The 13291-nt window shown below is 64.1% G+C and overlaps 3 protein-coding genes across 4 annotated transcripts; 2 read left to right on the plus strand and 1 right to left on the minus strand.

The window, feature by feature from the left end:
• Positions 1-134: 134 nt before the first annotated feature.
• On the minus strand, positions 135-4440 carry LIX1L (limb and CNS expressed 1 like). Its single transcript, XM_082780689.1, has 6 exons — positions 4142-4440; positions 2873-3036; positions 2305-2445; positions 1510-1605; positions 1141-1218; positions 135-1056 (listed from the first exon to the last, which is right to left on the minus strand). The coding sequence occupies exons 1-6, from the start codon at positions 4395-4397 to the stop codon at positions 814-816; spliced, it is 978 nt and encodes a 325-aa protein (XP_082636815.1). The 5' UTR covers positions 4398-4440; the 3' UTR covers positions 135-813.
• Positions 4441-5027: 587 nt separating this feature from the next.
• On the plus strand, positions 5028-8648 carry PEX11B (peroxisomal biogenesis factor 11 beta). Its single transcript, XM_082781106.1, has 4 exons — positions 5028-5095; positions 5906-6021; positions 6120-6321; positions 7043-8648. Exons 1-4 carry the CDS (start codon positions 5040-5042, stop codon positions 7422-7424), a joined length of 756 nt encoding a protein of 251 aa, XP_082637232.1. The 5' UTR covers positions 5028-5039; the 3' UTR covers positions 7425-8648.
• Positions 8649-9635: 987 nt separating this feature from the next.
• Positions 9636-13263, plus strand: LOC309888698 (toll-like receptor 2). Of its 2 annotated transcripts, XM_082781181.1 has the most exons (3): positions 9636-9730; positions 10549-12542; positions 12642-13263. In XM_082781181.1, the coding sequence occupies exons 2-3, from the start codon at positions 10573-10575 to the stop codon at positions 13138-13140; spliced, it is 2469 nt and encodes an 822-aa protein (XP_082637307.1). In that variant the 5' UTR covers positions 9636-9730; positions 10549-10572; the 3' UTR covers positions 13141-13263. The 2 variants fall into 2 exon arrangements, with proteins under 2 accessions (XP_082637307.1, XP_082637306.1); XM_082781180.1 differs by having other exon boundaries at positions 10549-13263.
• The last annotated feature ends 28 nt before the right edge of the window (positions 13264-13291 follow it).

Below are 13291 nucleotides of genomic sequence, written 5' to 3' on the forward strand. Positions count from 1 at the left end.
GCCCCAAAACCCCATGAAAAAAACCCAAATCCTGTTAAAAATCCCCCAAATCCCGTGAAAAAGCCCCAAAACCCTCAGGGGGGTCCCGTGGAGGGCTCAGTGCTTAAATCCCAAACCCCGCGCCCAGACAAAAAACACCCCAAAAGCTGCCGGCCGCTTTAGGGTCACGTTTATGGACGCGTTACACATCGGCGGTGCTGCGTGCAGAGGCTGCGTATAAAAAAATATCTATATAAAAAAACCCCAAAAAGGGGCCGCTTAGGGCGAGAATACAAAACGAGGGGGGGCCTAGAGCGGCGCTGGGACGGTCCCGAGGGGCTTCGTGCCTTTTTTTGGGGGGAAAAAAGCAGAGAAAGGGCAAAGCTGTGGTGAGAAGCTCCCGGTCCTCGGTTTTCCTTCCTCCTCCTCCTCCTCTTCCTCATGCCTGGTTGGCCCCAAAACCCCACAAAAATCCCTTTTGGGTTGAGACGGAGGGAAAAAGGGTAAAAAAAAGGCAAAAAAGCAGCCGTGCGGAGCAGGAGCCTCGCGGAGGCAGCGCCGCGGCCGTACCACCAGGAAGGGTTAAGTGTTAGTGTTACCAAAACTGCTGCTTTTAGATAAAAAATTAAAAAATAATAATAAAAAAGGGGTGCGGGAGGAGCTCGGCGATTTAGGATCGGGCCTGCAAGCGAGCGCCGCAAGGCCCCAAAACCCTGGGGGCGCCGTTTCGGCTCCGTTTCCCCGCAAAATGTGCAAAGGGGACGAGGTTTTGGGTGCCCTCTGGGTACCCTCCGGGCGCTGTAGGTTTTTTAGGGGGCGTTTTTAGGGTCGGCCCTAACAGCCCGGGGGGTGCGCGCCCCCCAGTTGCCCGGCGGCTAGCATCAGGATGTCTTTTTTCTCCTTGTGGAAGCGCAGCTCCTTGCCGGCCAGCCGGGCTTCCTCCAGCTCCCTCTCGGTAGCCGCCAGCTCCCGGGAAAGGGCCCCGGGGTTGCCCTGTTCCCGGTTGACCCAGTCCGTGGCCATCTGGTTGCGGATGTCGTCGTCCAGGGCGCGGTGCGAGTAGTGGGCCAGCACCTCCTGTGGTGGAAGGGGTCGTAAAAGGGTGGAAATAACCCCAAAAAAATAGGATTGAAAGGGTTTTTGGGGTGGTAGAGGGCTCACCTGGCGGGAGCACTGCCGTTCCCGCATGGCCTTCAGGCTGCCGTTCCAGTGCAGCAGCTGGAAAACCGTCATCAGCTCCTGCCGGGGGGGAAAGAGGGGGGATTTTGGGGTGGGGGAGCCCCTCGAGGATCAGCGAGACCCCCCCGAAGGCCACGTTTCCCAAATTTATAGATTTAAGTGATAAAAAGACAGAAAATGGGGAGAGTGAGGCGGTGCTGACGGGAATTTAAAAGCAATTCAAATTTTTGGGGGGCTCCACGGCGCAGCTCAGAGCCAAACCCACGCAGGGAGAGGCCCGACCCCCAAAATTTCCCCCCCCCCCGAGGATGAACCTGACCCCCCCAAAGCGTGAAATGGGGTGGGAGGTACCTGGAACTCCAGCATGGATTTGCCCTTGTTGGACTCCAGCATGAAGCGGAAGGCGCCGATCCCGGTGTTGGGGTTGTCAGCCTCCTCCCGGTTGCCCTGCGGGGGAAATTTTGGCACGGGGGCTGCTCCCCAAACCCCCCCCACCACCACATCCCCCTTCCCTCGATAAAAACACCCAGAGGAGCACAAGACCACATGGAGGGGGCAAATTAAAACCTTAGAATTAAAACCTTAAAACCCAGGACCCCAAACAGAAGCGGGGGGCTCCCAGCTGCAAAAAAAAAAATGGGTTTAAGTTGCGCCAGGGGAGTTTTAGGGTGGATGCGAGGAAGAATTGGGATTATTTGGATTATTATTTGGATTATTATTATTATTATATTATATATAATTAATAAATATATTATTATTATTATATTTGGATTATATTGTTATTATTATCTAATTTATATACATTATTGTTGTTGTTATTATATTATTTGGATTATTATATTTGGATTATTAGGATTATTGTCTGGAATTAGGAATTTTAGGATTTCTGTACCAAAAGGGTTGTGAGGCATTGGGGTGGGCTGCCCAGGGAAGTGGTGGAGTCCCCATCCCTGGAAGTCTTTAAAAGACATTTTGATGTAGAGTTTGGGGATATGGTTTAGTGGGGACTGCTAGTGTCAGGTCAGAGGTTGGACTCGATGATCCTGAGGCCTCTTCCAACCTAGAAATTCTGGGATTTTGGGATTCTGGGAAAAGGGGAAGCTTCCCGGCACCGTTTGGGGGTTCCCTCCCCACCCCGAGGCTCACGTTGAAGGAGGCCAGCGCCTCGGAGACGCTCTTCTCGATGAACTCGTCAGTGATGCGGCGCGAGGGGTGCTCGTTGAACACCGAGTTCATCAGCGCGATCTTGGCGGCGCTCCTCCGCGCCTCGGCTTTGGTCGGGCAGAACTGGGGGGGAGAGAGAAAACGGGGTTAAAACCCCAGGGATCCTCCTGCTGTCGCTGTTTGGGTTTTTTTTTTTGGAGACTTCAAACCAGACTTGCCCAGAAAGGGGCCGCACACCAAGCGCTGCGATGTTTCCTTCATTGTTTTGGGGTCTTTTAAAGAGATTTAGGGTCAAACCCGAAGCTTTTCAAGGAATTATTACTCCACCAAGTCGCCCAAGCTCCACCCTATAAACGCATCCCCTTGCCCAGCCCTGCGAAGGACGACTGAATATCAAAATTAATCTAAAAGTTGTCATTATTTGGTTTTTCCCCCCAAAACACCGCGTTGTACAGCTCAGCACTGCAGAGCTCCGAGCCCATCACGTGCAGGGAACGCGGCGCAGCACATAAAGCACCGTTTCCAGCCGAATTTCCCCCAAAAACCCTACCTGGAAGCTGCCGAAGCAGCTGCCCCCCGGCAGCGTGACGTAGCAGACGTAGGGGGGGCTGCTGGAGGGCACCATCTCGTACACCACCAGCGCCCCGTTCCTCAGCTCGGCCCCCCGCGACTGCTTCATCTGCCAGAACTCCTGCAGGGCCTCCACCACGTTCACTGCGGGGACGCCAACGGGGTCAGGGGGGGGAAAAGAGGTAAAAAAAAGGGGTTAAAAACCTCAGCATGTGCGAATAATTCACCTCGAGCTCCTTCCTTCATCAATAATTTGGCAGGGGGGTGGAGAAATCCCCCCCAGAACGCCCCCTCTGAGCCTTTTTCACCTCAGCAGGCGTTCCCAAGCTGCGTTTTGGGGTGTTTTGTGGGTTTTTTTTTGGTTAAGCACACCAAAATATGTGATTTTCAACTGAAAACTGCCCAAAATCCTTGTGGATAATACCAAGGGATGAGCAGAAGCCCCACGCAGTCCGGTCCCTGTCCCACTGAGGGGCACAAAAATCCCCCTCAGGGGGATTCGGAGATCAAACCCCATCCAGGGACAGGTTTGGAGCCCACAGTGACCAAAACGGGCGGTTTTCAACCCAATATTTCAGCCCCCTCCTCCTGTTAACTCCCCGGCCTGGTGCCAAAGCGATGCCGGGGGCAGAATTTGGTCCCGTGCTGCCCCCACAGCCTGCGGGTGAGCCCCAAAAAGCCCCTAAATCCCCCCAAAAATGGGGAGGGGAGGGAAAAGGGGGTCAGGCATTGAGGGGGGGGATCCCAAGGACCCCATGGTAGGGGAAAAAGGGAAGGGGGGGGTAAAATAGAGGGGGGGCTTCTCAGGGATGCTGTGGGGATGGAAAATAAGGGGGGAGTCCGAAGACGCCCCCCCCATGAGGGGAAAATATGGGGAGGGCGTCTCAGGGACTGGTTGGAGAGGCAAAAATTGGGGAGTTGGGGGTAAAAACTGGGGGGGGATCCCAAAGACCCCTGGGGGGGTCTAAAAATTTGGGGGGGGGGCGCGTAAAGAGCTTGGGGGGGGGCAGAAAATGGGGGGTGAGGGGGAAGAATAAGAGGGAGGCTTCTCAGGGACCCCGGGGGGGGCAAAACTGGGGAGTGAGGGGCAAAAAACGGGGGGGGGGGCTTCCCAAAGACCCCGGGGGGGCAGAAAGGGGGTGGGGGGCTTCTGAGGGACCCCCGGGGGGGCAAAAACCGGGGAGTGAGGGGCAAAAAAACGAGGGGGGGGCTTCCCAAAGACCCCCGGGGGGGGGCTTCTCCCACTCACCGCGGCCGTAGCCCTGCGTGTGCTTGGCGAAGCTCCGCACCACCGCCTCCACCGCCTCCCTCAGCACGGCGGGCGGCCCGGCACCGGGCTGGGGGGGCGGCTGAGACAACGCGGCGGGGCCCTGCAGCCCCAAAGAAGGGGGCAGAGGAGGGGGAGGAGGCGGAGGAGGCCCCGCCGAGGCTCCGGCGAGCCCGGCCCGCAGGGAGCGGAGCGTCCCCACCCCCGGCTGCAGCCGCTGCGCCCGCACCGACTCCATGGCGGCCGCGGCCGCCTCCTTCTTCTCCTCACGGGGCCCCCGCCGAGCCGCCGCTGTCACTCAGCGCCGCGCCGGCCAATAGGAGAGCGGATCGCCTCAGGGAGGGGGCGGGAGGATGAAAGGGCGGGCGGCCAATGGGGGAGAGGATCGCCTCAGGGAGGGGGCGGGAGGAAAGAGGTGGGCGGCCAATGGGGAGGGAGAGGAGGAGGGAGGGGGAAGGTGGGGCTAAGAGGGGGTGGGGCAATCAGGGAGAGCCAATCAGGGGAGTGATGGAGGGGTTCGCCAATCACAAGTGAGGGAGGAAGGGGGAGCGGACCAATCGCAGCGCAGGGAGGAGGGTGAGCGATGGGGAGGGAGCGAATCAAACGCGGAGCGCCGAGGAGGGGGCGGGGACTGAACCCTAACAACCTGACGGAGCGGGGGAAAGGGGGCGGGGCAGCGAGAAATCGACCAATGGCCGCGCTTTACGGCGGGGCGGGGGCGGGGCCCGCCACAACGGCCCAATCACAGCTTCTGTTTTCACCCGGGGGGGGGGCGGGACCTGGGCGGCGATCAACCAATAGGGGGCGGACCCTTTTTGTCCCTCGGCGGCTCCCGTCGCCTTCCCGGAAGTGGCGGAGGCGGTGGCGGCGGGGCCCGGCCATGGAGCCCTGGGTGCGCTTCAGCGCCCAGAGCCAGGCCCGGGAGCGGCTCCTCAGGTGCGGGGCCCTCGGGGAGGGGGCGTGGGGGGGGTCCGGGACCCCTCGGCTCAGCCCCGGGGGCTCCTCGCGGTGGTCCCGGGGCCCCTCAGGGTGGTCCCAAGACCCCTGAGCCCAGCCCCGGGCTCCTGGTGCTGGTCCCGGGCCCCCCCTCGGTGGTCCTGGGCCCCCCGGCGCTGGCTCTGAGGCCCCTCGAGGCGGTTCCGGGCTCCCGATGCCAGCCCCGGGCCCTTTGTGGTGGTCCCGGGCTCCTGACACCGCTCCTGGGTCACTTTTTGGTGGTCCTGGGCCCCTCTTGGTGGTCCTGGGCCCCTCTTGGTGGTCCTGGGCCCCTCTTGGTGGTCCTGGGGCCTCTCACGGTGGTCCTGGGCTCCTGATGCCAGCCCTGAGCCCCCTTTTGGTGGTCCCTGGGCTCCTGAGGCCAGTCCTGGGCTCCTGACACTGGGCCTGGGCACCCTCGCGGTGGTCCCAAGACCCCTGACACCAGCCCAGGGCCCCTCTTTGTGGTCCTTTTCCCCTTGACACCAGCCCAGGTCCCGTCTTGGTGGTCCCTGGGCCCCTCTTGGTGGTCCCAAGACCCCTGACACCAGCCCAGGGCCCTTCTTGGTGGTCCCAGAGCCCCTCTTGGTGGTCCTGGCCCCCCTGACACCAGCCCAGGGCCCGTCGTGGTGGTCCCAGGGCCCCTCTTGGTGGTCCCAAGACCCCTGACACCAGCCCAGGGCCCCTCTCGGTGGTCCCGGGACCCCAGACACAGTTCCCAGCCCCCCTCTAAGTGCTCCCAGCCCCCCCTGACCCCCTCATCTCTTTCAGGGCAGCTCAATACGGCTGCGCCCTGGCCGGGGCAGCGCTGCGGAGGAACGGGGCGAGCGCCGAGGTGCTGGCCCGGGTACGGCAGCTGGAAGCACACCTCAGCCTGGGCCGCAAACGTGAGTTTGGGGGGGGCCCCGGGGCTCGGCATCTTGGGCTCCGCGCCCCTCGTGGCCCCCTTTTCCTTTAACCCCTGGGGGTGGGCTCCGTCCCGCAGTGCTGCGCCTGGGCGGCTCGGCCGAGGCGCTGGAGGCGGCCAAGCGAGCCATCCACCTGTCGGACGCCGTGCTGCGCTTCTGCCTCACCCTCAGCCACCTCAACAGGGCCCTCTACCTGGCCTGCGACAACGTCCTCTGGGCCGGCAAGGCGGGCTTGGCCCCCGCCGTGGATCAGGAGAAGTGGAGCCAGAGGTCCTTCAGGTGAGGGGCGAGGGCTGGGGGCTGCCCGCCCGCCTCCCCGCGGCCTCCCCGGGGGCTAGGAAGGGATTTGAGCCCTCCCTCAGAGCCCCGGGCAAGGGTTTCTCCACATTTCATCCTTCTCTGTGAGGATTTCTCCCGATTCAATCTCTCCCCACAGGGGTTCCTCCCCATTTCATCCTTCCCTGTGAGGATTTCTCCCGATTTGATCCCTCCCCACGGGGATTTCTCCCCATTTCATCCCTCCCTTCAAGGGTTTCTCCCCATTTTATCCCTCCCTGTGGGGATTTCTCCCCGTTTTGCCCCTCCCCACGAGGATTCTTCCCTATTTCATCTCTCCCTACGCATATTCCTCCCCATTTCACTCCTCCCCACGAGGGTTCCTCCCCATTTTGTCCCTCCCCACGAATATTTCTTCCGATTCAATCCCTCCCCACAAGGGTTTCTCCCCATTTCATCCCTCCCTTCAAGGATTTCTCCCCATTTCATCCCTCCCTTCAAGGATTTCTCCCCATTTCATCCCTCCCTTCAAGGATTTCTCCCCGTTTCACCCCTCCCTGCGAGGATTCCTCCCCTCCCTGCCCCTCACTAACAGCCGGGACCAGGACCTGGGCGGCACCAGCCCCCTCCCACCCTCCCGCCGGGCGTTTTCACACCTTCCTCCCCCTCTCCACGAACCCCCGGCCGAGGACTCCTCTCTCTCTGCTCCCCCCTCTCCCCGCAGGTATTATCTCTTCGCCCTGATCGTCAACCTGAGCCGGGACGCCTACGAGCTGCGGGTGCTGATGGAACGTGAGGCCAACGGGAAGAGGCTGAAAGGCGCCGAGGGGAGGCAGCAGCAGCAGCAGCAGCGGCACCGCGCCGAGGCCGGGCTCCAGCAGCTGGGGCTGAGGCTCCAGCTGGAGCTGCGCCTGCTGCTCCGCGTCCTCCGCAGCAACCCCCCGCTGCTGCTGGATTTGCTGAAAAACGCCTGCGACCTCTTCATCCCCCTGGACAAGCTGGGGCTCTACCGGAGCAGCCCGGCCTTCGTGGGGCTGTGCGGCCTCGCCTCCTCCGTCCTCTCCATCCTCACCATCCTGCACCCCTGGCTCAAGCTGAAGCCGTAGCCGCGTTCGGGGGCCTTGCCGTTGAGGCTCCCCGGCTGGAAACCAGCTTGGGCACAGATTTGGGGACGTTTTGGGGGGTGCTGGGGCACGGCACAAAGCTGCTGTCGGGCCTGGGTGTACGTTCACCGAGGGGCAGAGCAGCTCGGGGTGGGCTGAAGGAGCTCACGCAGCGCCCGAGCCCCCGGGGAGCTGCTGCTGCTGCCCCCCCCCCTGCTCCCCGAAGGATTTTGGCTCCTCCTTGTCCACAGCAGAGCTCGCCGGGCTGCTCTGGGGGGGCTCAACGCCTCCCCTCCCCTCTTCAGGGGGCTCCCCGGGGTCTCTTTTGTTGGAAATACCACCAGGGAACCGTTTGCTGCTGCCCTGGGGGGTTTTCTCCAGACTTTGGGGGGGTGAAACCTGGGGGTGGGGTGGTCCCGGTGCCCCCCCCGGGGCCCGTTTTGACAGCGGATTTTCCTTTTAAGCAGCCTCGGCCCTAAAGGGTGCTCAGGGGGGGAGTCGGAAGGACTCGGGCTGCGGAGCCGGGGTGAGTGCGGGGTGCTGGCGGCGGATCCGAGGTGAGCCCATGGCGGGACCCCCCCCAAAAAAAAAAAATAGAGGAGATTTCCTCTCCTGCTCCTTTCCTGCAGCCCCAGCAGGGGAAAAAGCGGCTGCAGCGAGGAGATCTCCGCCCCGGGGGGGTCCCTGGGGTGCTCCTGGCTTTTAGGAACACTTTTATTGTAGTGAAATGCACCTGGCACCCGCTTTGCTTTTCCTGGGGGGGCTTCAGGAGCTCGGGGCAGAGCTGGGGGGGGGCTGCGGCTGTGTCAGGGGAGTCCCCCCCAGCCCGGCTTTGTGGGGAGGGAAGAAAAACGCCATCTGACCCCACAAATCCACCCCTGCAAGAAGCTTGGGGGGGCGATTTCTGAGGGTGGGGGCGCCGGGCTCGCAGCTGGGGGGGCTGCAAACCGAGCACGCCCCCCCCCTTGGATTTTTTGGGCTCCTGGCTGAGATTTTGGGTCTGGTTCGGAGGCTTCGACCCCTCGCTGGAGGAAGAGAGCGAAACAATCGTGGGGCTGGAAGGGGCCCAGCACCCTCCTGCCCCCCCCCGGGAGCGACGTTTCCACCTGCAGAGGTTTGGAAGAAGCGGGGGGGGGCCGTGCAGGACCCCCCCTCCCCGCTGCCTGCATCGTCCCCCCCCCCAGGTCCCTTTGTGGAGCTGCTCATTAAACCCAGCTGCCGAGCCCCGTCGGGTTCTGGGATTTTTTTTTATCTTATTTTTTATTTTTTTGGCTGCTTTTCGGCTCCGTTCTGCTTTCCGATGAGTTTTGCGAGTGCTCAGCTCGGCGTGGGGGGGTCACGGCCGTGCCCCCACCCTCACAGAAAGGTTTTGGGATGGGTTCTCCCCACACTGAGCCCCCCGTCCCCGTGGGTTTTGGGGTGCTGGGGGGCACGGGGGGGTCCTCAACCCCTGGGGGGGGGTCCTCAACCCCTGGGGGGGGTCCTCAACACCTGGGGGGGGTCCCAAGGTGGAGGGGATTGGGGTCACCTCTGCCCCCCCCCCCCAGCAAGGTGCAGGCTGGGGGGGCACTGGGGGGAGTGGGGAGGGTGCAGGGGGTGCAGGTGGCTGCTGGGGGGGGGCACCACGGTGCTGTCAGCCCCCCCCCGGGGCTGTTTTGGGGGAATTTTCTCAGATTTGGGGCTCGGGTAAAGGGTGAACGTCCCCAGGAGGGGTCACGGGGGGGGGGGGGACGGAAAAAGCGGAAGAAAATCCCAATTGTGCAACGGGAGGTCCCGTGAGTCCTGGGGGGGGGTGAAAAGGGTGGGGGGGGGCAGAAAACAGCTCGTGTGAGCAGGGCTGGGGTTAACGGCGGTGGCAATGGGGAGAAAAAGTCGTGGTTTTGGTTAAAAACCATAAAAACCAGCGCCGCTGCCAACAGGAGGGGGTGCGCTCCGGGGTGGGGGGGCTGGACTGGGAATACTGGGCTGAACTGGGGGTGCCAGCCCCATAAAACCTGGACTGGGGGGGCCCGTGTATGGGGTTTTTATTTTATTTTATTATTTTTTTTTTTGGGGGGGGGGGGGGGGTTGATCGGTTCTCCCGGCCTCTCCCGAGGGCGGGGGGGAGGCGGCGCTGGGCTTGGCTTCGGGAACTCGGAAGGGGAGGGTGCTGGGTGCTGGGTGCTGGGTGTTGGGTGCTGGGTGCTGGGTGCTGGGTGCTGGCCCCCCCCCCCAGCTCCTTGCCCACCCTTAACCATGGGGCCGTGCCCCCCCCCGGCCCCCCCCAGCTCCCCACCGAGCGCTGCCAACCCCGGAGGCCGCCGGAGCAGGTAGGAAAAGGCCGGAATCCCACACGTGGGCAGGGGGCGAGTTGGCTTTTGGGGGGATTTAGCCCCAAAAAATCACCCCCAGGATCCTGCCCCCCCCCGGGGGGGGCCGTACCTGGCAGCGTCTCGGTGTTTTTGCTGCCCTCGTTGGGGTTGTTCCGCTCGGGGCAGGGACGGGACGCTTTCCCAGCTGGTTTTCTCCTCCAGTTTCCTGTTTTTTTTTTTTTTTTTTTTCACCCCCCCCCTCGGTAATAAAATGCCAGAACTCTGGCTGGAAGCGCTGCCAGGGAGCACGGGTTTTTGTGCGAAAAGTGTTATTATTGGGGGTTTTATTACAAAAATAAAAGGTCCCCGACGCGGAGCGGGGGCTGAAAGCTGCGCCCCGGGGGTCTGCCGGGGGCAGGGCTCAGCGGGGCCCCCCCATGCACCTGGAAGTGGCCCCCCCAGCCAAGGGGGGGTCCCCAAGACCCTCGGGATCCAGTCCCTGGTCCCATGGGGTCAGATCGCCCAGCCCTCGCTGGGATCAGGTGCACTGCCCCCCCCCCCACCCCCAATCCGGTCCCAAACGCCCCCCGGGATCCAGTCCCTGCCCCCAGTTTGCCACTGGGATCCCATCCTGGATCCCCTAGGACCCTTGGGATCCCACCGCTGCCCCCCCCCGCCATCAACTCCCCGACCCCATTAGGATCACCAGCCCCCAGCCCTCACCCCCCAGCACCTCTGCCCTTCCCCACCCCACAGGGACCCTGCCAGCGGTGCCGGCACCCATGGGTGTCCCCCCGGCCCCCCACCGCTGACCCCTTTCTCCTCTCTCCCCGCAGCTCAGCCCCACGGGGCCGCCCCGGATGCCCCATCCAGCCCCGTCCTTGGCTCCCCGTGGGCCGGCCGCGGCCCCCCCGTCCCCCCCGCGATGCCGAGCGGTCCCTGGGGAGGCGATGAGGCCGTGGCCGGCCTCCGGCACCGGCGGGCTGCGCTGCGCCGTGCTGCTGGCGCTGGCGGGAACGGCGGTGCTGCTGCCCTGCCGCTTGGCCGACCGCAACCAGACGGGGCTGTGCAAGGGTTTGAGCCTGGCCCGGGTTCCCCGCGGGTTCCCCGGCGGCCTCCGCAGCCTGGATTTATCCTACAACAAGCTGCGGGAGATCACGGCGGCCGATTTGGCCGGCCTGACGCAGCTGCGGAGCCTGGACCTGGGCTACAACAACATCTCGCGCATCGCCCCCGACGCCTTCCTCTCCACCGTGCTCCTGGAGCAGCTGCGGCTCTTCAACAACTCCCTGGCCTTCATCCCGGCCCCGGCGCTGCGCCCGCTGGCCAACCTGCGTTGGCTGGACATGTCCAACAACCCCTACGGCAGCGCGGCGCTGGACGGCGTCTTCGGGGCGCTGCGGCGCCTGCGGGTGCTGTCCATGGGGGGCCCGCTGCTGCGCGACGTCGCCCGGGGGGATTTGGCCGCCCTGAAGGACACGGCCCTGCAGAAATTCGCCTTCAAGTCGGCCTCCAGCCTGCGGCGCTACGAGGCCGGCGCCTTCTCCTGGCTCAACACCACCGAGCTGTGGTGCGACATGGCCCTGGACGAGAGCGCGGCCGCCCTGCCCGTGCTGCTGCGGGACCTGCGGGGCAAACCCTTGGACTACCTGCGCTTCCGCAACCTCTTCGAGTTCACCTACTACCAGGGCGCCCAGGATCCCTTCTCCGGCCTGGCCGAGCTGCGGGCCACCAAGCTGGTCTTCTACCGGGGCAAGTTCAACGAGAACCTGCTGCGCTTGGCCCTGCTCAACGTGCAGCGGTCCCGCGTCCGCCAGCTGGAGCTGGTGGCCATCGACTTCGCCCGCTCGCCCCAGTGGAACAGCTCCGGGGTCGGCGCCGTCGCCCCGCGGCTCGACCGCCTGCTGCTGCAGGACATCAGCAACCCCGACGTGCTGCGCTACGACTGGACCTTCACCTGGCTGAGCGGCGTGGCCGCCCTCTCCATCGTCAACGTCAACTTCAACTACGTGCCCTGCGACGCCTGGGGCGAGATGCGCAGCGTGGAGCTCCTCGACATCTCCCGCAACCGCCTGGAGGACGCCTACATCTACAACCAGCGCTGCCACTACCGCGGCGTCATGCCCAAGCTGCGGGACTTGGTGCTGGCCGACAACCGGCTGCAGAGCCTGGCCGTGGTGGCCTCGCTCACCCGCACGTGGCCCCGGCTCGCCCGCCTGGACCTCAGCCACAACGCCTTGGGCAGCCTGCAGGAGACGTGCCAGTGGGGGCCCACCTTGCGTTGGCTGGCCCTGCACCACAACAGGGTGACGGCGGCCACCTTCGGGTGCCTGCCCACCACCCTGGAGTATTTGGACCTCTCGCACTCGCAGCTCGACCGCTTGGACATGGGCTACTTCGCCCGGAGCCCCCGGCTGCGGGAGCTGCTGCTGAGCGGCAACAAGATCAAGTTCATCCCCTCCGAGTGGAGCTGCTCCAGCCTGGAGGCGCTGGCCATCGACGGCAACTCCTTCGGCGTCATCACCCGCGGCTCCTTCCTCAACATGCCGCGCCTCGCCAACCTGACGGCCGGCAACAACCCCTACCACTGCACCTGCGACCTCTACGGCTTCTTGCGGGAGACGCGGCGGCGGGGCCGGCCCCGCTTGGGCGACTGGCCCCAAAACTGGACCTGCTACCACCCCGAGGCGCTGCTGGACACCCCGGTGGCCTCCTACGCCCCGCGGCCGCTGGAGTGCGACGTGCCGGCGCTGGTGGCCGTGGCGGTGGCCAGCACGGCGGTGGCGGTGGCGGCGTGCGCGGCGTTGTGCTGGAAGCTGGAGGCGGGCTGGTACGTGCGGGCCACGTACCGGTTGCTGCGCTCCAAGTACCGCGCCGGCCACGCCGGCACCTCAAGGCACTGCCTCTACCACGCCTTCATCTCCTACAGCCGCGCCGACGCCGAGTGGGTGCGCCGGGAGCTGCTGCGGCGGCTGGAGAGCGCCGAGCCCCCCTACCGGCTCTGCATCCACGAGCGGGACTTCGTGCCGGGCCGCTGGATCATCGACAACATCGTGGAGAACATCGAGAACAGCGCCAAGGTCATCTTCGTCCTCTCCCGCAGCTTCGTGGACAGCGAGTGGTGCAACTACGAGCTCTACTTCGCCCACCAGCGGGCGGTGGGGCTGGGCTACCAGGACGTCATCCTGGTGGTCAAGGAGCCCATCGACCCGCGGGGTTTGCCGCGGAGGTTCGCGCGCCTGCGGAAGATGCTGGGCTCCAGGACCTACCTGGAGTGGCCCCGCGAGCCCGGCCGCCAGCCCTTCTTCTGGATGCAGCTCCGCAGCCTCCTGGGGACCCCCGGGGGGCTCGGTGGTGGCGAGGAGGAGACGGACGTGGATGCCACCAGCACCGCCACCAGCGCCGGCACCGCCACCACCAGCACGTAGCCGTTGCCCAAGCGTCGTGTCCAACCCTACGCGACAGCTCCGGAGATGGTTTTTGGGGTGTCCTCCCCCCCCTCTCGGGCACCCTGGGGGGCTGGAGCAGCCCCTGCCTCAGTTTCCTCAAGTGGGGGCAGGAGGGGAAGGGGGCACCGAG

This window comes from Aythya marila (assembly GCF_965140915.1).
Source record: "Aythya marila genome assembly, chromosome: 29".
Lineage (NCBI taxonomy): Eukaryota > Metazoa > Chordata > Aves > Anseriformes > Anatidae > Aythya > Aythya marila.